This window comes from Hippocampus guttulatus, chromosome 19 (assembly GCF_054856545.1).
Source record: "Hippocampus guttulatus isolate MCC_2025c chromosome 19, RoL_Hgut_1.0, whole genome shotgun sequence".
In the NCBI taxonomy this organism is placed as follows: Eukaryota; Metazoa; Chordata; class Actinopteri; order Syngnathiformes; family Syngnathidae; genus Hippocampus; species Hippocampus guttulatus.
Window position 1 is genome coordinate 3,702,939 of NC_141279.1, and position 23,292 is coordinate 3,726,230.

The 23,292-nt window shown below is 48.8% G+C and overlaps 4 protein-coding genes across 6 annotated transcripts; 1 reads left to right on the forward strand and 3 right to left on the reverse strand.

Annotated features, from left to right (window-relative positions):
• Positions 1-447: 447 nt before the first annotated feature.
• On the forward strand, positions 448-5,490 carry LOC147189587 (uncharacterized). Its single transcript, XM_086137685.1, has 8 exons — positions 448-1,202; positions 1,274-1,370; positions 1,440-3,737; positions 3,806-4,007; positions 4,091-4,276; positions 4,501-4,610; positions 4,683-5,197; positions 5,279-5,490. The coding sequence occupies exons 4-7, from the start codon at positions 3,957-3,959 to the stop codon at positions 4,960-4,962; spliced, it is 627 nt and encodes a 208-aa protein (XP_085993811.1). The 5' UTR covers positions 448-1,202; positions 1,274-1,370; positions 1,440-3,737; positions 3,806-3,956; the 3' UTR covers positions 4,963-5,197; positions 5,279-5,490.
• Positions 5,491-12,431: 6,941 nt separating this feature from the next.
• LOC147189588 (uncharacterized) lies at positions 12,432-15,289 on the reverse strand. Of its 2 annotated transcripts, XM_086138807.1 has the most exons (6): positions 14,131-15,289; positions 13,861-14,062; positions 13,592-13,777; positions 13,313-13,422; positions 12,725-13,240; positions 12,432-12,643 (listed from the first exon to the last, which is right to left on the reverse strand). In XM_086138807.1, exons 2-5 carry the CDS (start codon positions 13,909-13,911, stop codon positions 12,961-12,963), a joined length of 627 nt encoding a protein of 208 aa, XP_085994933.1. In that variant the 5' UTR covers positions 13,912-14,062; positions 14,131-15,289; the 3' UTR covers positions 12,432-12,643; positions 12,725-12,960. The 2 variants fall into 2 exon arrangements, with proteins under 2 accessions (XP_085994933.1, XP_085994934.1); XM_086138808.1 differs by lacking the exon at positions 14,131-15,289 and having other exon boundaries at positions 13,861-14,120.
• Positions 15,290-15,385: 96 nt separating this feature from the next.
• On the reverse strand, positions 15,386-17,520 carry LOC147189589 (uncharacterized). Its single transcript, XM_086138932.1, has 4 exons — positions 16,725-17,520; positions 16,557-16,653; positions 15,797-16,487; positions 15,386-15,688 (listed from the first exon to the last, which is right to left on the reverse strand). Exons 1-3 carry the CDS (start codon positions 16,733-16,735, stop codon positions 16,206-16,208), a joined length of 390 nt encoding a protein of 129 aa, XP_085995058.1. The 5' UTR covers positions 16,736-17,520; the 3' UTR covers positions 15,386-15,688; positions 15,797-16,205.
• Positions 17,521-18,361: 841 nt separating this feature from the next.
• tnfrsf13b (TNF receptor superfamily member 13B) lies at positions 18,362-23,221 on the reverse strand. 2 transcript variants are annotated; one of them, XM_086138908.1, is made up of 5 exons: positions 21,547-23,221; positions 20,876-21,003; positions 20,544-20,660; positions 19,867-20,133; positions 18,362-19,792 (listed from the first exon to the last, which is right to left on the reverse strand). In XM_086138908.1, exons 2-5 carry the CDS (start codon positions 20,988-20,990, stop codon positions 19,533-19,535), a joined length of 759 nt encoding a protein of 252 aa, XP_085995034.1. In that variant the 5' UTR covers positions 20,991-21,003; positions 21,547-23,221; the 3' UTR covers positions 18,362-19,532. The 2 variants fall into 2 exon arrangements, with proteins under 2 accessions (XP_085995034.1, XP_085995033.1); XM_086138907.1 differs by having other exon boundaries at positions 20,876-23,221.
• Positions 23,222-23,292: the final 71 nt, after the last annotated feature.

Genomic DNA, 23,292 nt, shown 5'->3' on the forward strand with positions numbered 1-23,292 from the left:
TGAAAATCTTTGAGCTGACTTGAAAAGGTGAACCGTAGACTGGAACCGACTGCAGCAGCAGGTCCAGCTCCCGTCTTCAGAATGGAGACGCATGCAAGCGCCACAAACGAGGGACAAGTCAAGCTGCCATCTCGTAGGTTGATTTGCACGTCACCGCTTGAAATGTCGGCAGCTTTGAGGCCCAGCAGGTGGAGAGTCCAGTATGGCACTCTTCCGGGAAGCTGCATTGCAGGCAGATTCACAGGGTGGGGGGAACTGCTAAGTCTCAAAGTCATGCCCCGAAAGACTCATTTGGGCCTTCTGTTGAAGAGTCTGCAGACAGGAAAAAGAGAATAAATGCTCAGAGAACAGATTTAGCCCATTTCAAAATGATACCTTGCTTCCAGAAACAAGGCAATCCTGACATTTTCTGTTCAGGGTGCAAGCCGATGAACAGGAGGAGGATGGCTCGGATTGGCCGACGTGACGTCAGGCTAGCAAATGAATTGGAGTCAGGTGTGCGGGAGGAAGTTAATCGAGCGCGGTGCACAGCTGCGGCAAGATGGCGGCCGACCACGCGGGCTTTCGTTCGGCGAGTGAGCACACGGGCAAATGTTTGTCGCTTGTCGTCCTTTCTCCCAATGTCCTTTTACTTGTTGCCCGATTTGCAGCGTTGCAGGTTGGAGCGCAGGACGCCACGACCCATTCGCCTTTGCCTTGATTTAGTACATTGTGCTCTTCGTTTCTTTTGCCACGTTTTCAACTTTTTTGTTTGTTTGTTTTAAAGCTGGCCAGCTCTTTTACTCTTTTCGTTTGTTTGTTTTGTTTTAAATTGTTGCAAATTACAAAACCGATGTCTTTGTGCTTTGGGAATTGAACAATGAAAGGTTTTGTTTGAACATGGCATTTTCTCTCAGGTGGTACGCATTTATTTCTCCGATGCATATGTCTGGTTTGATGAAGTTTACTGTCTTGGTTAAAAATGTTTGCCCCCCCTTCAGCCAATATGAGGAATCCCAATTGCATGTCTAACCCCCCACCCTCCCTTTGCAGGTTATTCGCCAATCTCCTTCGCTGTTCTATAAACGTGAATATTATTGTGGAAGCCTGAATCGTTTCACGAATGCACATTTTCAGCCCTTTCTGCTCCAAACGCAGCCCAAAGTACATCTTTATTCGTCCACTTGCGGGCTGCGAGAGGCAACGAGATCCATGAGGCGAGAGTAAGAGAACCAACGGTTTGAGTCGTGAAACATGCAGAACCCGAGTGTTTTTCATTTTTCTTTTTTTGCAGTGTGAAGTCGCTATTTGAGACGGGATGCGCCAGCGAATTAGAGCAGCATGAAGACGAGAGCCGGACAAAAGCGGTCCGCGTTGTTTGGAGGGTGGAGGTGACAAAACGCATGGCAATTGAATTAAGGAGGGGCACCCGCAAAACGGTTTGACTTTTTGCGTTGCAGGGCTCACATGGAGCTGAACGGGATGAGAACAAGGAGCAGTTCCACAAGCGAAGCGAGCGGCGCACCGATGAGGATCATCCGTCCACGGGCTGCCTGAAAATGCTGAACAGGAGGGGCCAGAGTATTGAGCTTTGCGTCGTGCCTCGTGGTCGGCGTGGGTTGTCAATATCTGATGGCAACGGCGGCGCGTTTGGAGCCGGCGGTGGAACCGGTGTCTTTGTGGGGACTCGAGTGCTCTTCGGCAAGGCGTGTTGGAGATGGTCAGCTAGTTGTTTGGCTTGTCTGGATCCGGAGCAACTTTGTGGTGTTTGTCAGTTGGGAAGCTGCTTTGTAGGGCGACAGTGTAGGCAGGGCTGGAGGAAGGACTCTGTCATACCGTCGAGGAAAAACATTCCGTCTGTGTTTCAGGGCCGCGCAGGCACCGGACCGCATGAGGGGGGTCGCGAGAGGATCTCGGCACAGGGTAAGGAGTACGTGGCAAATGTGGTGACGGGCACACCGCTAACGTGAGTTTTCTTTTTCCAGTTGCGCGCGGTGGACAAAGCGCCAAACTGTCAAGTATGCGAAGCCGACAAACGTCATTTGCTGAATTGAGTTTTTATTTTTATTTTTTATACAGTATAAAGCGAAACGGCAGAGCCATCCAACTCGCCGCCTTCCTGTCCAGTTGAATCCCGGGTAATCTCCAGCCGCCGCCTAAAATTCCTCGGGCGGTTTAGGCAGCGTCGCGCCCCCCCCCCCCCCCATTTTTTTACCCGAGTTTTTTGTCTCAAATGGTCGGCACGGCGCCGCTGCGGCTGGATGTGCCGGTCGGCGACAACCTACGACTCGGCGGTTCTATCCTCGGCCGTCGAGCGGGCGGCCATCCGAGTGCTGTGCATGAGAAGGACGAACGGCCCAAGGTCCCGACGAAGAGGCCGACGGGGCGCTTCCGGCCTCGACGACTCGGACTCCCACCGACGCAGCCGTCTCGCACGCGCCCGATCGGCCGCCGGTGAGCCTGCGGTTGACCTCGGGCACGACGAGTCATGCGATTGTCTTTTTTTCTGTTGTTGTCGTTCCGTCACTCTTAATTGGCCGACATTCTTACGCTGCAAGTCACGAAGGGAGTTTTCTCCCAAGTGAAAAATGCGCAAGTGATGGGACTCTTTGGCGACATTTGTGTTTTTGTGTATAGAGGTAAGATGTGGCCCAACCGAATTTGGGGTGGAAAATGTCAATCGTTGCTTCGGGGTCGGGTCGGGCTTCTCTCTCGCTGACTTTTTAAAAAATAAATGTACCTTTTAAAAAAGGTCTACTAAAACGCTGTGCGAATACTTGTTTTAAAGCAAACAATTTGGATAAAACGGAGAAGGCGCCGTGACGCAATTGCGATTTAACTACTAAACGGGAGCGCAGACGGCCAGACGCTGAGCATGCACCAAATTGCAGACAACGAAAATTGAAAGGTTGATGTTAAATTTGGTTGAGACAAAACTATAGAAATAATTTCATCTATCTTGACCTATTTGAATTATTCTTTTTCCAGCCGAGTGGGCCGCAGGATTTCTCGGCGTAATTAAGCAAATGCGCATCAAGGTCTTTGTCGGTCCTCCGATTCTGTTTCGGCCTTATTTCGTTGCGCAAATGCATTTATCGTGTTCATTAAAATAGGTCGATGATTTGAACCTGAAGAAGTCTTGCGTTTTTTCCCCTGCCAAAAATACAAATAAAATGTGAAATTTCTGGCTCGGGCCTGCAAATCAAGTTCATTGCTCGGGCTCGATATATATATATTTTTTATAAAGGACACATCTTACCTCTATTTGTGTATGCAATTCATTTTAAGCTTTGTGTTTGCCATTTATTAATTATTTTTTGAAGCCAGCGTGACCCCTCGACCCCTGCGCCGTCCAGAGCGGGGTCTGGAGAAATCAATTCCACGTGTGCAAGAACAACAGTTTTCATCTCTTTGGGAGTGTCCGTGCGCCGTTTCCTGGTCTCCGTCGCTTCTCTGTCTGAGCCATCGGTTGTTTGTTTGCGTTCTTCTGCTCCAGTCACGTTTGCGTGGTCCCGGTCCGCGATCCGATTCTCCCATTGGCGGCGGTCCGACGTAGGTTTTGGCGATCCTTTTCCCGTTACGGACACTTTGCAGGCGGGATGGGCGTCGCCGAGCGATCTGCGCGCACGCTTCGTTTCTATACTTGCAGGGGGAAAGGGGAGCCGTTTGGCACGCCAAAGAAGCGGAACGGGGCTGAGTGAGAGAAGAAAACCCCAAGCGGCCTGAAAGAGGAGCCGGACGAAAAGACCGGTAGAAAGGTGGCAAAACACTCACGCGGGGAATAGATCAACGGGCGGCGCCGGTCTGACGATGTTCATCTTTGCAGGGCTCGGACGTGGCTGTGATGAGGGGGGGCCACTTGCGCTCGTCAGAGGGGCGACCGGCGGTGCAGCGATTGAGGCCAGTGCAACTTGAGTCTGCGTTAAAAAACTAAAAATAGATGATAAGTCGGAGGACTGCGTTTTCCCAGACGAGAGATGCGGAGGCCAAGGCGCCGGGAGAGCAAAGTGGCAAACCCGCAAGGGAGAGTAAGTACGTCCTGGCCGCTCGCCAACTCGCTGGCTGTGCTCTCTGACTAACGCCGAACGCGCGATGGGGCTTTTGGACCCAGGCCGTCGTTTTCGGCTCCTCATCCACGCGCCGAGCCCGCCGACCTCGACTCTCCAGCGCGCCTCGGCAGATGACGACCGGTCCGCAAATGCGTTCGGGGTGGATTTTTGGAAGTCTCGCTTGTTGGAGGCGACGGGAAAGAAGAGCGGCGGCCGGAGCCTTCTCGAGGCAACGATGCTTCCATTGCGTACTGCCAAGTATTTTCAGATGTTTATTTTTGAGGGGGAACCCGTAAGCCCTTTCTCTTGATGTTTTTGTCCTTGAATAAAAATGTGAAGTGACTTCAAGTGGTCGACCTCGCGCGTTGGGGAGGAAGTACATGTAATGTGAAGTGACTTCAAGTGGTCGACCTCGCGCGTTGGGGAGGAAGTACATGTACACATGCGGAGTTTTCGTTTTGTCTTTTGGCAGTGCGAAATGGCAATGAAGCGGAGCAGGATCGAGATCAGACCCGGACTAAAGCCGTCTGCGGCCTTTGTCGGGTGGAAGAGGATCCCGATGAATCGGAAGAGCGCGCAGAGGTAACGAAAGGCACGGCCGTTTCATCGTCGAGGGGCACCTGCGGAAAAGTCTTTTTATTTTTGGGATCGCAGGCCTCCGATGGAGCCGACTGGGGGTGAGAAGAAGGAGCAGTTCCGCAAGCGGCGCACCGACGAGGATCATCCGTCCACGGGCTGCCAGAGAATGCCGAACGGGCGGCGGGGCCAGGGCATTGAGCTTTGCGGCGTGCCTCGGTTGAGCGTCGTCACTGCGGGTTGTTCCGATGGCAACGGTGGCCGGGGCGGGCGGCGCGTTTGGAGCCGGCGGTGGAACCGGTGTCTTTGTGGGGACTCGAGTGCTCTGTGGCGAGGCGTGTTGGAGATGGTCAGCTAGTTGTTTGGCTTGTCTGGATCTGGAGCGACTTTGTGGTGGTTGTCGGTTGGGATGCTGCTTTGTGGGCGACAGTGTAGGCAGGCTCGTTTTGCTGGATGAAAGAAGGGTCGAAATGTCATGAAACACACGGCCAAGAAATGCGTGAGTGGCGTCAGTCTAACAATGTTTTTTTTTTCCTTTCTTTCAGGGCTCCGACGTGGATGTGATCTGGAAGAAGGGCCGAAGGGGCTCCAAGGTGAACGTGGCTCCTGAGGCGACTTGCGTTGCATGAAAAATGACAAGGCATGTGACCAGTTATTTTTTTCACCCCCCGCAGCGTTCCCAAACGAGAGACGCGGAGGCCAAGGCGCCGGGAGAGCGAAATGCCAAACCTACAAGGGGGAGAGTATGTCGACGTTGTACCGCTCGGGTGTTTGTCGCCGCCGCTCTCTCACTAACTCACTGGGTGTGCACTCACTAACGCGAATGCATGATGGGGACGTTGTCAGCCCCTCAACGACCAATTCAATAAAATGTTTCAGCATCTTTGGTATTGTTGTCAATGACATGTACAAAACTATCGAGTTGCGCAAATCTCAGCCGGTCGTCGGCGAAGCACGCGAACAGCAGTTGCAGCTTCCGTTCGGGCCGACGGTGGTGGTGGTGGCGGCGGCGGCAGCAGGCCTGTCGGAGGCGACGGGGAGGAGGACGGCAGCCGGACCCTTCTCAAGGCAGCAACGCATCGGTTCAACATTGGATTTTTTGGAGGGGGCAACCTGTCAGCTATTTCCGTTTGTCTTTGTTCTTGAACTAAAGTCAGAAGGGTGGTCAAATGGTCTACTTTAAGCATTGGGGAGGGTGTACGCGTAATGTGTTTTGTTGTTGGGGTGGGGGGGGGGGGGGGTTGTAAAAGAATGACAATGTGGAATGATTTTGAGAAAATGCCATGACTCGAATAAACGTATTGGGGGGGGGGCTGGTGACGTTTCTGCCTGGGGCAGTTGGGCTCTTGTGCAATTTCATTTTATTTGCTGCGAATACAGTACCGTCCTCCCCCCGTTGTCAGTCACGCTTCACGGTTTTAGTCAGACGTTGAGTAAAGGTTTGATGGTCACATTTGTATGTTACTTTTATGATAGAAACGTGTTGCCTCGTGGTCCAATTGGCTGTATCTGACCAAAAAAAAAAGGTACTCTTCCTGTAATGCATGCACTTGAGGCAAAGTATGCAGTTCTGTCGGTTTTGTATTCCTTTGAACTTCAAAGAACTTGAGTTTCTGCGCCGATGAACGAAAAGGTACCTTCCACTTTAAATATTTACTCCGAGTATTCGCTGTCACTGAACTTGGCCCGGTGAGGGAGGAAGCGGTTCGTGCGTCGACCTCACGGTGCAGGCTCTGACTCCGCCTCGGGGCCCCCCGTGGCCGCGTGGATTTCCTCCGGGTACTCCGCTTTCGTCCCACATCCCCCCCAAATGCACGGCAGGTGGATCGAACACTCGGAATTGTCCCGGGGTGTGAGCGCGGAATGACGGTCATGTCTGTGTGCTTGCAGGCCTGCGATGGACTGGCAACCAGTTCAGGGTGTCCCCCCCGCCCCCCTCTCGCCCGAAGACGGCCGGGATAGCCCCCGGCAACCCTCGTGAGGATAAAGCGGACGGATCAGCAAATGAATGGCTGAACTCGGCACCTGAGGTTCGCCGTCTGCGTTGCGGTCCCGTTAGGCGTTCTGGCGTTTCTCGCCTCCAGAAATACAAAACGTTTGTGCGCATGCAAAAACGCCACATGAGTGACCGACGGTTAGGAGGAAAGTCGGTTAGTTTAAACGCAGAAAGGAACGGGAGGCAATTTTTCTCATGACGTTTATTTGGGGTTAGTGTCACACGTTGTACAGCAAGAATTGGTTAGTGCGGTGCAGTACGTTGAACACAAATGCATTTCCCCTTGCCAGATTCGAACCCTGGATCTCCGGTGAACGGACCCGCGGCGAACCCTCTCGGCCGGCGGTGACCTGCCGGCAAACTCATTGTCCGTTCATCCCCGACAATCGGACGTCCCGATCCGCGGGGCGCCGGCTGCGGCTCGCCAAGAGTAAAAGTTACCAGCGGCCGCAACTCACCAAAGCCGTCGCGGTCCAGTGGTTGTGGACACACGGCGGTAGCTTTCGACGACTGCCGTTCAAATCCTCGTCGATGCTGAACAGAAGGCAAGGCACGCTCCGCAAATCCACGTTTCACCCCGCCAGCAAGTAGTCACATTTTGAATACGCCTATATTTATTTTTAAAGTCATTAAGTATTTAAAAAAATGTACATAGAAGTTGGTTAGTTAACATGAAGGAATAAAAGGTTGATTACATTTCTCATGACATTTGGTCATGATCAGTGATACACGTTGTGCATTAATTGTTAGGGTTAGTGACACGCATCGTTAATTGGTTAGTGACAAGCACAGCGCAGCATTGATTGGTTAGTGCGGTACAGTACAGTGAACACAAATGCATTTCCTCTTGCCGGCTTCGAACCCTGGATCTCAGGTGAACGAACCCGATGCGAACCCTTTCGGCCAGCGGTGACCTGTCAGCAACCGCCGCTCCCGGTCCGTTCATCCTCAACAATCGCACGTCCCGAGCCGCGGGGCGCCGGCTGCGGCACCCCGAGAGTAAAAGTCACCGGCGGCCGGCACTCGCCTAAGCCGTCGCGGTCCAGCGGTTAAGGACTCGACGGTAGCTTTCGACGACTCCGGTTCAAATCCTCGTCCAGCTGCCAATGCTGAGCGCAAGGCACGGTCGACCGTTTTGAATGCGCCCGTATTTGTTTTTAAAGTTTGTGTGCATGCATACGTCATTAATTATTTTTCAAATGTATATATAAGTTGGTTAATTTACAATAAAGGAATAAAACGTTATTTGCATTTCTCATGACATTCAGTTAGGATTAATGACACACGTAGTGGCAGCATTAATTGGTTATGATTAGTGACACACACGGTTATTTGGTTAGGGTTAGTGACAAGCATAGCGCAGAATTCATCGGTTAGTGCGGTACAATACAGCGAACACAAATGCATTTCCCCTGCCGAGATTCGAACCCTGGATCTCAGGTGAACGAACCCGCGGCGAACCCTCTCGGCCAGCGGTGACCTGGCGCCGACAGCCGCTCCGTCTCCATACGTCCTCAAAAATCGGACTGCTCGCGCCTCGGGGCTCCGGCTTCGACTTGCCGAGGATAAAAGTGTACAGCGGCCGGGAGCCGCCGATCCGTCGTGGCCCAGCGGCAAAGGACACGACGGTACGATTCCACAACCCGGGTTCAAATCCCCGTCTCGGCAGTGGGTGCTGAACGAAAAGAATACGAATAAAATAGGGTTTACATGAATAAATAAAAAAAGATTTATATATATGAATGAATTAAAAAATATATATAGATATTTGAATGAAAAAAAATCACATACAGTATATATATAAATATATATTTATATATACTACATATATGATGTAAAAAAATATATATTGGTATGAATGAATAATAAAAATTATATACAGTATATATATATATTTATGTATGAACGAATTAAAAAAAATTATCTATATATATATATAAAAATCTAGGGGTGGAGGTGAACCTAGGGGATGGGGTGGGTAGGTTCCTCACCCATACTAGGAACCTAGAACCTTCGTCGCACCCCCACCCCCACCACTAGTGTCTTAAAACCCCTGTAAAAGAAAAAAAACTTTCATATAGGTTTTATTCATTTACAGGGGTAAATGAAGCCCCCCCCCAAAAAAAGAGCGTGTGGTGGAGGGGGCGGCGAAGCCGCCCCCTCCCCCTCACCCCTACTAGTAACCTAGGGGGTGGATGGGGGCCCCGGCGAAGCCGGGGCCCCCATCCACCCCCTAGGTTCATTTTTTTTGGGGGGGAGGCGGCGGCGAAGCCGCCGCCTCCCCCCCCCCTAGTGTCTTAAAACCCCTGTAAATGAAAAAAACCTATATGAAAGCCCAAAAAAGGAACCTAGGGGGTGGATGGGGGCCCCGGCGAAGCCGGGGCCCCCATCCACCCCCTAGGTTCCTAGTGTCTTACAACCCCTGTAAATGAAAAAAACCTATATGAAAGGTTTTTTTCTTTTTTTATTTTCTTTTACACGGGTTTTAAGACACTAGGGGTGGGGGAGGGGGAGGCGGCGGCTTCGTCTCCCCCTCCCCCACCCCAAAAAAGGAACCTAGGGGGTGGATGGGGGCCCCGGCGAAGCCGGGGCCCCCATCCACCCCCTAGGTTCCTAGTAGGGGTGGGGGGCGGCTTCTCCCCTCACCCCACGTTCTTTTTGCCCCCCCACCCCTACGCTCTTTTTTTGTAATTCACCCCTAAATATTTATATATACATTTTTTTTTTAATTCGTTCATACATAAATGTATATATATATATATATATTGTATATTATTTTTTTATTCATTCATATATATATATGTTTTTTTCATTTTCATTCACATATATATATATATATATATATATATATTAAGATTAAAATATCCTTTATATATATATATATTATTTTTAATTCGTTCATACATAAATATATATATATGTATATACACTTTATGTGATTTTTCTTCATTCAAATATCTATATGTATTTTTTAATTCATTCATATATATAAATCTTTTTTTATTTATTCATGTAAACCCTATTTTATTCGTATTCTTTTCGTTCAGCACCCACTGCCGAGACGGGGATTTGAACCCGGGTTGTGGAATCGTACCGTCGTGTCCTTTGCCGCTGGGCCACGACGGATCGGCGGCTCCCGGCCGCTGTACACTTTTATCCTCGGCAAGTCGAAGCCGGAGCCCCGAGGCGCGAGCAGTCCGATTTTTGAGGACGTATGGAGACGGAGCGGCTGTCGGCGCCAGGTCACCGCTGGCCGAGAGGGTTCGCCGCGGGTTCGTTCACCTGAGATCCAGGGTTCGAATCTCGGCAGGGGAAATGCATTTGTGTTCGCTGTATTGTACCGCACTAACCGATGAATTCTGCGCTATGCTTGTCACTAACCCTAACCAAATAACCGTGTGTGTCACTAATCATAACCAATTAATGCTGCCACTACGTGTGTCATTAATCCTAACTGAATGTCATGAGAAATGCAAATAACGTTTTATTCCTTTATTGTAAATTAACCAACTTATATATACATTTGAAAAATAATTAATGACGTATGCATGCACACAAACTTTAAAAACAAATACGGGCGCATTCAAAACGGTCGACCGTGCCTTGCGCTCAGCATTGGCAGCTGGACGAGGATTTGAACCGGAGTCGTCGAAAGCTACCGTCGAGTCCTTAACCGCTGGACCGCGACGGCTTAGGCGAGTGCCGGCCGCCGGTGACTTTTACTCTCGGGGTGCCGCAGCCGGCGCCCCGCGGCTCGGGACGTGCGATTGTTGAGGATGAACGGACCGGGAGCGGCGGTTGCTGACAGGTCACCGCTGGCCGAAAGGGTTCGCATCGGGTTCGTTCACCTGAGATCCAGGGTTCGAAGCCGGCAAGAGGAAATGCATTTGTGTTCACTGTACTGTACCGCACTAACCAATCAATGCTGCGCTGTGCTTGTCACTAACCAATTAACGATGCGTGTCACTAACCCTAACAATTAATGCACAACGTGTATCACTGATCATGACCAAATGTCATGAGAAATGTAATCAACCTTTTATTCCTTCATGTTAACTAACCAACTTCTATGTACATTTTTTTAAATACTTAATGACTTTAAAAATAAATATAGGCGTATTCAAAATGTGACTACTTGCTGGCGGGGTGAAACGTGGATTTGCGGAGCGTGCCTTGCCTTCTGTTCAGCATCGACGAGGATTTGAACGGCAGTCGTCGAAAGCTACCGCCGTGTGTCCACAACCACTGGACCGCGACGGCTTTGGTGAGTTGCGGCCGCTGGTAACTTTTACTCTTGGCGAGCCGCAGCCGGCGCCCCGCGGATCGGGACGTCCGATTGTCGGGGATGAACGGACAATGAGTTTGCCGGCAGGTCACCGCCGGCCGAGAGGGTTCGCCGCGGGTCCGTTCACCGGAGATCCAGGGTTCGAATCTGGCAAGGGGAAATGCATTTGTGTTCAACGTACTGCACCGCACTAACCAATTCTTGCTGTACAACGTGTGACACTAACCCCAAATAAACGTCATGAGAAAAATTGCCTCCCGTTCCTTTCTGCGTTTAAACTAACCGACTTTCCTCCTAACCGTCGGTCACTCATGTGGCGTTTTTGCATGCGCACAAACGTTTTGTATTTCTGGAGGCGAGAAACGCCAGAACGCCTAACGGGACCGCAACGCAGACGGCGAACCTCAGGTGCCGAGTTCAGCCATTCATTTGCTGATCCGTCCGCTTTATCCTCACGAGGGTTGCCGGGGGCTATCCCGGCCGTCTTCGGGCGAGAGGGGGGCGGGGGGGACACCCTGAACTGGTTGCCAGTCCATCGCAGGCCTGCAAGCACACAGACATGACCGTCATTCCGCGCTCACACCCCGGGACAATTCCGAGTGTTCGATCCACCTGCCGTGCATTTGGGGGGGATGTGGGACGAAAGCGGAGTACCCGGAGGAAATCCACGCGGCCACGGGGGGCCCCGAGGCGGAGTCAGAGCCTGCACCGTGAGGTCGACGCACGAACCGCTTCCTCCCTCACCGGGCCAAGTTCAGTGACAGCGAATACTCGGAGTAAATATTTAAAGTGGAAGGTACCTTTTCGTTCATCGGCGCAGAAACTCAAGTTCTTTGAAGTTCAAAGGAATACAAAACCGACAGAACTGCATACTTTGCCTCAAGTGCATGCATTACAGGAAGAGTACCTTTTTTTTTTGGTCAGATACAGCCAATTGGACCACGAGGCAACACGTTTCTATCATAAAAGTAACATACAAATGTGACCATCAAACCTTTACTCAACGTCTGACTAAAACCGTGAAGCGTGACTGACAACGGGGGGAGGACGGTACTGTATTCGCAGCAAATAAAATGAAATTGCACAAGAGCCCAACTGCCCCAGGCAGAAACGTCACCAGCCCCCCCCCCAATACGTTTATTCGAGTCATGGCATTTTCTCAAAATCATTCCACATTGTCATTCTTTTACAACCCCCCCCCCCCCCACCCCAACAACAAAACACATTACGCGTACACCCTCCCCAATGCTTAAAGTAGACCATTTGACCACCCTTCTGACTTTAGTTCAAGAACAAAGACAAACGGAAATAGCTGACAGGTTGCCCCCTCCAAAAAATCCAATGTTGAACCGATGCGTTGCTGCCTTGAGAAGGGTCCGGCTGCCGTCCTCCTCCCCGTCGCCTCCGACAGGCCTGCTGCCGCCGCCGCCACCACCACCACCGTCGGCCCGAACGGAAGCTGCAACTGCTGTTCGCGTGCTTCGCCGACGACCGGCTGAGATTTGCGCAACTCGATAGTTTTGTACATGTCATTGACAACAATACCAAAGATGCTGAAACATTTTATTGAATTGGTCGTTGAGGGGCTGACAACGTCCCCATCATGCATTCGCGTTAGTGAGTGCACACCCAGTGAGTTAGTGAGAGAGCGGCGGCGACAAACACCCGAGCGGTACAACGTCGACATACTCTCCCCCTTGTAGGTTTGGCATTTCGCTCTCCCGGCGCCTTGGCCTCCGCGTCTCTCGTTTGGGAACGCTGCGGGGGGTGAAAAAAATAACTGGTCACATGCCTTGTCATTTTTCATGCAACGCAAGTCGCCTCAGGAGCCACGTTCACCTTGGAGCCCCTTCGGCCCTTCTTCCAGATCACATCCACGTCGGAGCCCTGAAAGAAAGGAAAAAAAAAACCATTGTTAGACTGACGCCACTCACGCATTTCTTGGCCGTGTGTTTCATGACATTTCGACCCTTCTTTCATCCAGCAAAACGAGCCTGCCTACACTGTCGCCCACAAAGCAGCATCCCAACCGACAACCACCACAAAGTCGCTCCGGATCCAGACAAGCCAAACAACTAGCTGACCATCTCCAACACGCCTCGCCACAGAGCACTCGAGTCCCCACAAAGACACCGGTTCCACCGCCGGCTCCAAACGCGCCGCCCGCCCCGGCCACCGTTGCCATCGGAACAACCCGCAGTGACGACGCTCAACCGAGGCACGCCGCAAAGCTCAATGCCCCGGCCCCGCCGCCCGTTCGGCATTCTCTGGCAGCCCGTGGACGGATGATCCTCGTCGGTGCGCCGCTTGCGGAACTGCTCCTTCTTCTCACCCCCAGTCGGCTCCATCGGAGGCCTGCGATCCCAAAAATAAAAAGACTTTTCCGCAGGTGCCCCTCGACGATGAAACGGCCGTGCCTTTCGTTACCTCTGCGCGCTCTTCCGATTCATCGGGATCCTCTTCCACCCGACAAAGGCCGCAGACGGCTTTAGTCCGGGTCTGATCTTGATCCTGCTCTGCTTCATTGCCATTTCGCACTGCCAAAAGACAAAACAAAAACTCGCATGTGTACATGTACTTCCTCCCCAACGCGCGAGGTCGACCACTTGAAGTCACTTCACATTTTTATTCAAGGACAAAAACATCAAGAGAAACGGCTTACGGGTTCCCCCTCAAAAATAAACATCTGAAAATACTTGGCAGTACGCAATGGAAGCATCGTTGCCTCGAGAAGGCTCCGGCCGCCGCTCTTCTTTCCCGTCGCCTCCAACAAGCGAGACTTCCAAAAATCCACCCCGAACGCATTTGCGGACCGGTCGTCATCTGCCGAGGCGCGCTGGAGAGTCGAGGTCGGCGGGCTCGGCGCGTGGATGAGGAGCCGAAAACGACGGCCTGGGTCCAAAAGCCCCATCGCGCATTCGGCGTTAGTCAGAGAGCACAGCCAGCGAGTTGGCGAGCGGCCAGGACGTACTTACTCTCCCTTGCGGGTTTGCCACTTTGCTCTCCCGGCGCCTTGGCCTCCGCATCTCTCGTCTGGGAAAACGCAGTCCTCCGACTTATCATCTATTTTTAGTTTTTTAACGCAGACTCAAGTTGCACTGGCCTCAATCGCTGCACCGCCGGTCGCCCCTCTGACGAGCGCAAGTGGCCCCCCCTCATCACAGCCACGTCCGAGCCCTGCAAAGATGAACATCGTCAGACCGGCGCCGCCCGTTGATCTATTCCCCGCGTGAGTGTTTTGCCACCTTTCTACCGGTCTTTTCGTCCGGCTCCTCTTTCAGGCCGCTTGGGGTTTTCTTCTCTCACTCAGCCCCGTTCCGCTTCTTTGGCGTGCCAAACGGCTCCCCTTTCCCCCTGCAAGTATAGAAATGCAACAAACGAAGCGTGCGCGCAGATCGCTCGGCGACGCCCATCCCCGCCTGCAAAGTGTCCGCAACGGGAAAAGGATCGCCAAAACCTACGTCGGACCGCCGCCAATGGGAGAATCGGATCGCGGACCGGGACCACGCAAACGTGACTGGAGCAGAAGAACGCAAACAAACAACCGATGGCTCAGAGAAGCGACGGAGACCAGGAAACGGCGCACGGACACTCCCAAAGAGATGAAAACTGTTGTTCTTGCACACGTGGAATTGATTTCTCCAGACCCCGCTCTGGACGGCGCAGGGGTCGAGGGGTCACGCTGGCTTCAAAAAATAATAAATGGCAAACACAAAGCTTAAAATGAATTGCATACACAAATAGAGGTAAGATGTGTCCTTTATAAAAAATATATATATATCGAGCCCGAGCAATGAACTTGATTTGCAGGCCCGAGCCAGAAATTTCACATTTTATTTGTATTTTTGGCAGGGGAAAAAACGCAAGACTTCTTCAGGTTCAAATCATCGACCTATTTTAATGAACACGATAAATGCATTTGCGCAACGAAATAACGCCGAAACAGAATCGGAGGACCGACAAAGACCTTGATGCGCATTTGCTTAATTACGCCGAGAAATCCTGCGGCCCACTCGGCTGGAAAAAGAATAATTCAAATAGGTCAAGATAGATGAAATTATTTCTATAGTTTTGTCTCAACCAAATTTAACATCGTTTCAATTTTCGTTGTCTGCAATTTGGTGCATGCTCAGCGTCTGGCCGTCTGCGCTCCCGTTTAGTAGTTAAATCGCAATTGCGTCACGGCGCCTTCTCCGTTTTATCCAAATTGTTTGCTTTAAAACAAGTATTCGCACAGCGTTTTAGTAGACATTTTTTAAAAGGTACATTTATTTTTTAAAAAGTCAGCGAGAGAGAAGCCCGACCCGACCCCGAAGCAACGATTGACATTTTCCACCCCAAATTCGGTTGGGCCACATCTTACCTCTATACACAAAAACACAAATGTCGCCAAAGAGTCCCATCACTTGCGCATTTTTCACTTGGGTGAATCTTACGCTGCAAGTCACGAAGGGAGTTTTCTCCCTTCGTGACTTGCAGCGTAAGAATGTCGGCCAATTAAGAGTGACGGAACGACAACAACAGAAAAAAAGACAATCGCATGACTCGTCGTGCCCGAGGTCAACCGCAGGCTCACCGGCGGCCGATCGGGCGCGTGCGAGACGGCTGCGTCGGTGGGAGTCCGAGTCGTCGAGGCCGGAAGCGCCCCGTCGGCCTCTTCGTCGGGACCTTGGGCCGTTCGTCCTTCTCATGCACAGCACTCGGATGGCCGCCCGCTCGACGGCCGAGGATAGAACCGCCGAGTCGTAGGTTGTCGCCGACCGGCACATCCAGCCGCAGCGGCGCCGTGCCGACCATCTCGGCCTGCACCATTTGAGACAAAAAACTCGGGTAAAAAAATGGGGGGGGGGGGGGGGGGGCGCGACGCTGCCTAAACCGCCCGAGGAATTTTAGGCGGCGGCTGGAGATTACCCGGGATTCAACTGGACAGGAAGGCGGGGAGTTGGATGGCTCTGCCGTTTCGCTTTATACTGTATAAAAAATAAAAATAAAAACTCAATTCAGCAAATGACGTTTGTCGGCTTCGCATACTTGACAGTTTGGCGCTTTGTCCACCGCGCGCAACTGGAAAAAGAAAACTCACGTTAGCGGTGTGCCCGTCACCTCATTTGCCACGTACTCCTTACCCTGGGCCGAGATCCTCTCGCGACCCCCCTCATGCGATCCGGTGCCCGCGCGACCCTGAAACACAGACGGAATGTTTTTCCTCGACGGTATGACAGAGTCCTTCCTCCAGCCCTGCCTACACTGTCGCCCTACAAAGCAGCTTCCCAACTGACAAACACCACAAAGTTGCTCCGGATCCAGACAAGCCAAACAACTAGCTGACCATCTCCAACACGCCTCGCCGAAGAGCACTCGAGTCCCCACAAAGACACCGGTTCCAGCGCCGGCTCCAAACGCGCCGCCCGCCACGGCCGCCGTTGCCATCAGATATTGACAACCCACGCCGACCACGAGGCACGACGCAAAGCTCAATACTCTGGCCCCTCCTGTTCAGCATTTTCAGGCAGCCCGTGGACGGATGATCCTCATCGGTGCGCCGCTCGCTTCGCTTGTGGAACTGCTCCTTGTTCTCATCCCGTTCAGCTCCATGTGAGCCCTGCAACGCAAAAAGTCAAACCGTTTTGCGGGTGCCCCTCCTTAATTCAATTGCCATGCGTTTTGTCACCTCCACCCTCCAAACAACGCGGACCGCTTTTGTCCGGCTCTCGTCTTCATGCTGCTCTAATTCGCTGGCGCATCCCGTCTCAAATAGCGACTTCACACTGCAAAAAAAGAAAAATGAAAAACACTCGGGTTCTGCATGTTTCACGACTCAAACCGTTGGTTCTCTTACTCTCGCCTCATGGATCTCGTTGCCTCTCGCAGCCCGCAAGTGGACGAATAAAGATGTACTTTGGGCTGCGTTTGGAGCAGAAAGGGCTGAAAATGTGCATTCGTGAAACGATTCAGGCTTCCACAATAATATTCACGTTTATAGAACAGCGAAGGAGATTGGCGAATAACCTGCAAAGGGAGGGTGGGGGGTTAGACATGCAATTGGGATTCCTCATATTGGCTGAAGGGGGGGGGGGGGGGGCAAACATTTTTGACCAAGACAGTAAACTTCATCAAACCAGACATATGCATCGGAGAAATAAATGCGTACCACCTGAGAGAAAATGCCATGTTCAAACAAAATCTTTCATTGTTCAATTCCCAAAGCACAAAGACATCGGTTTTGTAATTTGCAACAATTTAAAACAAAACAAACAAACGAAAAGAGTAAAAGAGCTGGCCAGCTTTAAAACAAACAAACAAAAAAGTTGAAAACGTGGCAAAAGAAACGAAGAGCACAATGTACTAAATCAAGGCAAAGGCGAATGGGTCGTGGCGTCCTGCGCTCCAACCTGCAACGCTGCAAATCGGGCAACAAGCAAAAGGACATTGGGAGAAAGGACGACAAGCGACAAACATTTGCCCGTGTGCTCACTCGCCGAACGAAAGCCCGCGTGGTCGGCCGCCATCTTGCCGCAGCTGTGCACCGCGCTCGATTAACTTCCTCCCGCACACCTGACTCCAATTCATTTGCTAGCCTGACGTCACGTCGGCCAATCCGAGCCAACCTTCTTCTCCCGCTGCTTGTTCCACGGTGTTTTGCACACTAGCGCCACTCGTCGACCCGCCTGGGTGACTGCTTCGGCTTAAATAATAGCAGTTCCTGGAGTACGAATAGCGCAGCCCGCACACAAGCCCCGACGCACTACTGCAACTAACATTTCCACTGGAATTCAGGACGCACGCAGCAACAATCTGCTGGTTGTAAATCTGCCAAGCCGGTCTGCACGTGGAGGTCGGAACTGACCGGTAGCCATCATCAACGTTAAACTCCTCCCTTGCTTTCTTATTTTCGGACGGATTTTTGGACTTGATTCTGAATACCGTTTTTTACCTACGGCGTCCTAAAGCAGGGGTGGGGAACCTATTAATGCTCTGGGCTGCTATGCAATTGTAAAAACCTCAGAGGAACAGTTTATCTCCAAACTCACAGCATTAAAAATGTCTTCGTATAGCCCAAAACGACTTTAAAGGGATATGCAATCTTCCCGGGTGTCAGCAAACAAAAAAAAAAAGCTCTCTTGATATTCATCGATCAGAATACACAAAGGATCAAAAATTACCTCCCCCTACACACACACACGGCTATCTCCACTTGTCACAAATTGCTCAATTTTGAGTGGCTCTGTGATTTCGTACGTGACGGTCAGGCAGGCACTTAGAGAGGCCCGATTATTGGTGTATAAGTCAATTTTCCAAAAGCTTCCCCACCCCTCTGCTAAATGCTTGTAAATGTCAAACGGCAACGAACTGCTTCTATCTGAAGGAAAAGCTCTTATTTTTTTAATGGTTACTTTTTAAAACAAAGGAAGTCATTTGAATTCACAAGCACACCACGTGTCACATAGTAGCCTATACACACACGCAGTCTCGAAATGACCAAATATTGTCAGTCGTTTTATGCATTTTTCAGTGCACTGCAGAAGAAGAAAAGAAAAAAAATCAAGGAGCAAACATCTCCTTACAAGTTGTCTGATAAACATTATACAGTTGTTTATTTATGTCACTTGTGAGGTTTTTCTTTTGTCAACGACATCGGAAGCTTCGGTTCCGCCGGATGTTTCCACCTCTATTGCTGCTTCCAGCGGTTGCAGGGGCGGATGTTACTCAGTAAATATTATATTTTTATATCAATACTGTAATTCAAAAAGGATTCGTTTACAGATCTTTTTTTTTCATTTTTCCTTCTTTTCACACGTTGAAGATGTATGTAAAGTATATAAATGTACAGTTTGTACGTAAGAGACAAGATGGTGAAACCTCCATATTGATTTTTTTTTTTGTTCTTCTATGTCGCTGGATTCAGCCACGAATCCATCAGACACAGTCGAAACGGTGTTTTGACCTGTGAAGTCATTCCTTGAATACAAAATGACTGCAAAGACTGGACGCACACTGATGGCAAGACACTCAAATAAAGAACAACAACAACAACAAAAAAATCTATCTGTAATATACTTTTGTCTTTGTGATTTTGTATCCCTGCCACGTCTGCTGCAGTATTGTATTGACTCAAATTGTGGTGGTTGAAAAAGTCTATTTCGTGCATTTGACTTCTGTTGCGAACCAAAATAGCACAAAGAAATCCCTCAGATGAATTTAGGGAGCTGCAAAGGAGTTCCCTTCAAAAGTATAACATGATTGAAGATATTAAATTACATGTCTTCATCTCCTTTTTCAGTTGACAAAAATTGTCAATATAATTGCAGAATTATAATACAGATTTTTTTTTTCTACCAACACAGGCTGCGCCATTTTTGGTGAAACCAAAAAATGTTGTAATTACCATTCGCCGCCACCAGATAGCAGCAAAGCACTCTTTTCTATTAAACTTGACTATTGTCTGACAAAATGAAGCTGAGACGCTCCTATCAACATTGCAGCACCAAAGCAGCAGGTAGGTGAGTTTTCAGTCAATAATGTACGATTTGGAATTATTTTTCAACTCATCCCAGGAAGAACAGCCTTATTGTAATTGCATTTTCTATACTACCATTCTTGCTGCTTATTGATGCACTCTCAATAACCTGAAGTGAACAAGTCTCAGTTATCCCACCATTGACTCATCATGTACCTCCAATGCGGAGGTGTGAGATACGTTCCGTGTCCAGGGGGGATACCGATTTTGCATCAGGGCATGGTGTAGTAGCACAGCTTGTTGGTCGTACGCCATCGGTGCTCCGGTAGGTGCCCTATTGTTGCTGCCCACCGTGATGGCATCAGGGTAGCAGTGGACGCACACGCAGGTCTCAGTGGGGCTGGACTCATCCGACGGCTCAGTAGCACCTCTTGCATGTGCCATGAGATCTGTCGGTATGAAATCGTGTCTAAATTACAGGACGCCCAAAAAGGAATATCATTCGTATCATCACCACACTAACCTTTGCCCTTTGAACCCAGCTGGCCTCTTCGTTGAGCACTTCCCTGGCCCTGCTTGACGACCGCTTGGTCGGCGTTGGTTTCAGATCTTCTTCTCAGGAATATGACCACGGCAAGACACAGGCTGGACACCAGCAGAACCATACAGAGGGCCAGGAGAGCATAGAGGAGGATGGAGGGGTCTTCCAAGGCCGTCTGTACGGAAACCCCACTGGCGTTTCGAGGCTGTGAGGTCACTTGAACCGGGAGCTTCTTAGGGGTCACGGGAGCTGATTGAGAAGAAGGTACGAATTGAAAGGGGACTTATGATGTAAAATGCACAACACATTATTAACACAATGTGGATTGGTACAATGTACGATATTTTAGGATGGAGCTACATAGAATTTTCTATCCAGCGGATTTCACTCATCGTGGGGATGGTCTGTAATTGAACCTCTGTGATGGTGCTTATCAAATATATTCCCCCCATTAAAATGACGAGAAATGCCATTAATGTGTTCTACTTTTATTAAAGAAAAATAGCAATTAAAACAAAAATGTAAAGAACTGGTTTGATTTTATGAACTGGAATGAAGCCAAAAATTCCATAAGTTGAGCTATTTTGAAAATAACTACCCACGATAGCCATCTCAAAATGACTTAAGTTTGTGAAGTCAAAGGTCAATTCAATACTCACTGTGACAGTGCAGGAAGCACTCTGCTGGATGTCTCCCACAAACATCACCACACTTGACACACTTCATCAGAAGCCCATCATAGTAGTGGCCAGGCAGCGTTTTACAATTGGCTAACACTAACGGGGGCAGATGTGCAAAGCAAATAATAAAAGAAGAGTTCACTTTTTTTTTCTGCGCAATTGTTCGATTATCAACGATAGCGTGCTATTTTATCACTGGACCAGCCGGGACACCTTTAGTGCTCGATTCAACAATGGCACACTTTCTATTTGAAGACGTGACCTGACTTTGATTTCCATTCCTGGCCTTTACCGCCCAGTTATTTACTTACCGCAGTATTTGGTGCATTTGGTGATGACCAGTGGCTGTTGACACATCACGTTGCAATGCAGGCATTTTTTAATCAAACTGTCCCAGTACTGACCCGCAGGGCACTTGGCGCCCATTGGTGCTGATTCCCTAATAGTGACAAACACAGAGAAGGATGCACAAAAACATATCTGGCTGAGACTATCATGCCAAAAAATAAAAATCAGTGAGTAATTGATAAAACTGCTATTTTTGTCAAAAAATGAAACTCCTCTCATCGTTTCAATTCTGAATTAATATCCTCGAGAAATACGTTCTCAAACACAGTTCTCGAAGCACGCGCTCGGTCAGCTGTGAAAGACTCCAACCATCCCCCCCGCTTCTTTCACTGTCTTGCACGCCTGATTTGCACTTGCAACATGAGAAAAAAAAATTAACAACAAAAAACACATCCGATTTTCCAAAATGCTGTAGAATAATAGGCAATGTCCATATTTCATTGCTACATTTTGTGCTGCCTCATTCACTTTTTTTTTCATCCAAAAAAATATAACCAATAAGGTCAAGATCTTTGTTAGCATTGATTTCTTTCCAGTTCGGCCAATTTTCCCCCCAAATATGAGATAGTACTGTTCAGACATGCAGAACGTGAAATGGTGTTGCCAACCAATCACATGATGTTTTTGGTCTTACCTGGAGAGATGAATTTGATGCCTTGTTTGAACATGCGGGTGAGACTCGTCTGTCTCTAACCTTGGCGGCTCATTTGCATATCGACTCTCGGTGTAGGCTGGGACTTCCCCAATACAGTATACGGGAGGTGTGAAATCAGTTCCACGGTGGGACTGAGTAGTGAGAACTTGTGCATCAGAGTCCAGTGGTTTTGGGTTCAAATCTGAGCTCTTGAGTTTTCTGTGTCAAAAATTGCGAGTGCTCCAAATGCTTGCGTGGGTGGTTTTTTTTTTCTCGCTTTATATACTCTGGCACTTTTTTTTAAAAAACACAACAGCAAAAATAAATAAATAAATAAATAAATAAAACATCAGCAAATTCAAAACACCAAAGCAAAAACCTCATCGCAACAGAAAAATCAAAATGCTAATTACAACAGCCAAAACAAATAAATCACAACTAAGACGTTTGTGACTGTGTTTTTTTTTTGATTTGCTAGAATTGCTATTGCAATTAGTGGTTTGATTTCTGATTTGTTTGTTGTTTTTGATTTTGATTTTACTGTTGTGTTTAATTTTTTTGTGATTTTTTTTATATGCTGTTGAGGTTATTTTTTTTGGTTTGTTTTTGTGCTTTTTGATTTGTTGTGTGTGTGTGTTCTTTGATTTGCTGTTGCAATTCGTTGTTGTGTTTCGAAAGAGATTTTGTGGTGTGAGAGATTTTATCTACACGTGAGATTTTCGGTTTGAGGGGGAGAGAGTTTCCGTGGACTTCTTGCGAGCAGATTTTAGGTGAAGTAAACGTAATTGTTGGCCACTCCAGCCCATACAAGGAAGTTATTTGTTTAAAATCATGCTATTAGAACCTTAACCTTTAACTGGAATGGAAGTGACAAACCAAATTCAGTTCCTCAACAATTGCATTCAAGTTTCGGGGGAAATTCCACAGTTTGTTTCTTTGCTCAAAAGAGAACACCGAGCATGAGTCGTATCTCTGAATGATATGATGAAAAGTCCAGTTTGTCAACCGTAAGAACTGACTCATTGATTTAGTCACAACCAAGGTTCTGATACAACACATCCAACATGTCTCGTCTAGGATGACAATATTTAAATGAATGCAAACTGAACTTCAAATGGTGACTAATATAGGGACACGTGTAAAGAGGAGGTTCCTGTATGGACCGATTTTTTTCACATGCTCTAGCCCAGCTGTTGAGAACAGACCGGAAAGTGTGTGGTGACAAGTTGCAAAAAGTTTAGTTTTGTTTTTTACAACAAACCACTGACTGGAAGAAAGGGGTTAAATGGTCATTGAATTCATAAATATGAATGCATGCCCTAAATTGGATGAAGAGCTTTTGTTGTAAAATAATATCTGACAGTTAATGGAGAAGTTGCTAAAAAGCTGCTTTCGGTCAGGGATCAAAACGACATCGGCCGCTAGTAAATATCTTTGCCCAAAATTGTAACATATGCGCCGACTCTGTAAATAGCAGTGCTAAACAAAATAGAGTTAAATGGGGAAAAATGAACAGGGGAAACAAAAGCTAAAAAAAAAAAATATATATCTTAATATGCGCAGTACACCCCTTTTGCCAGTAGATGGAGACATCCTGCAGTGTTTGAAAATTTATGAATTTCAAGCTAAATCTTAAACACTTATTTGTAAATCAATCAGGTTGTAGTGTGGGTTTGTTTTTGTCATATATTGTGAATAAAGGCATCTTAGTGAGCAACGGAGTGCTGATGCAGATTAGCAGCAATT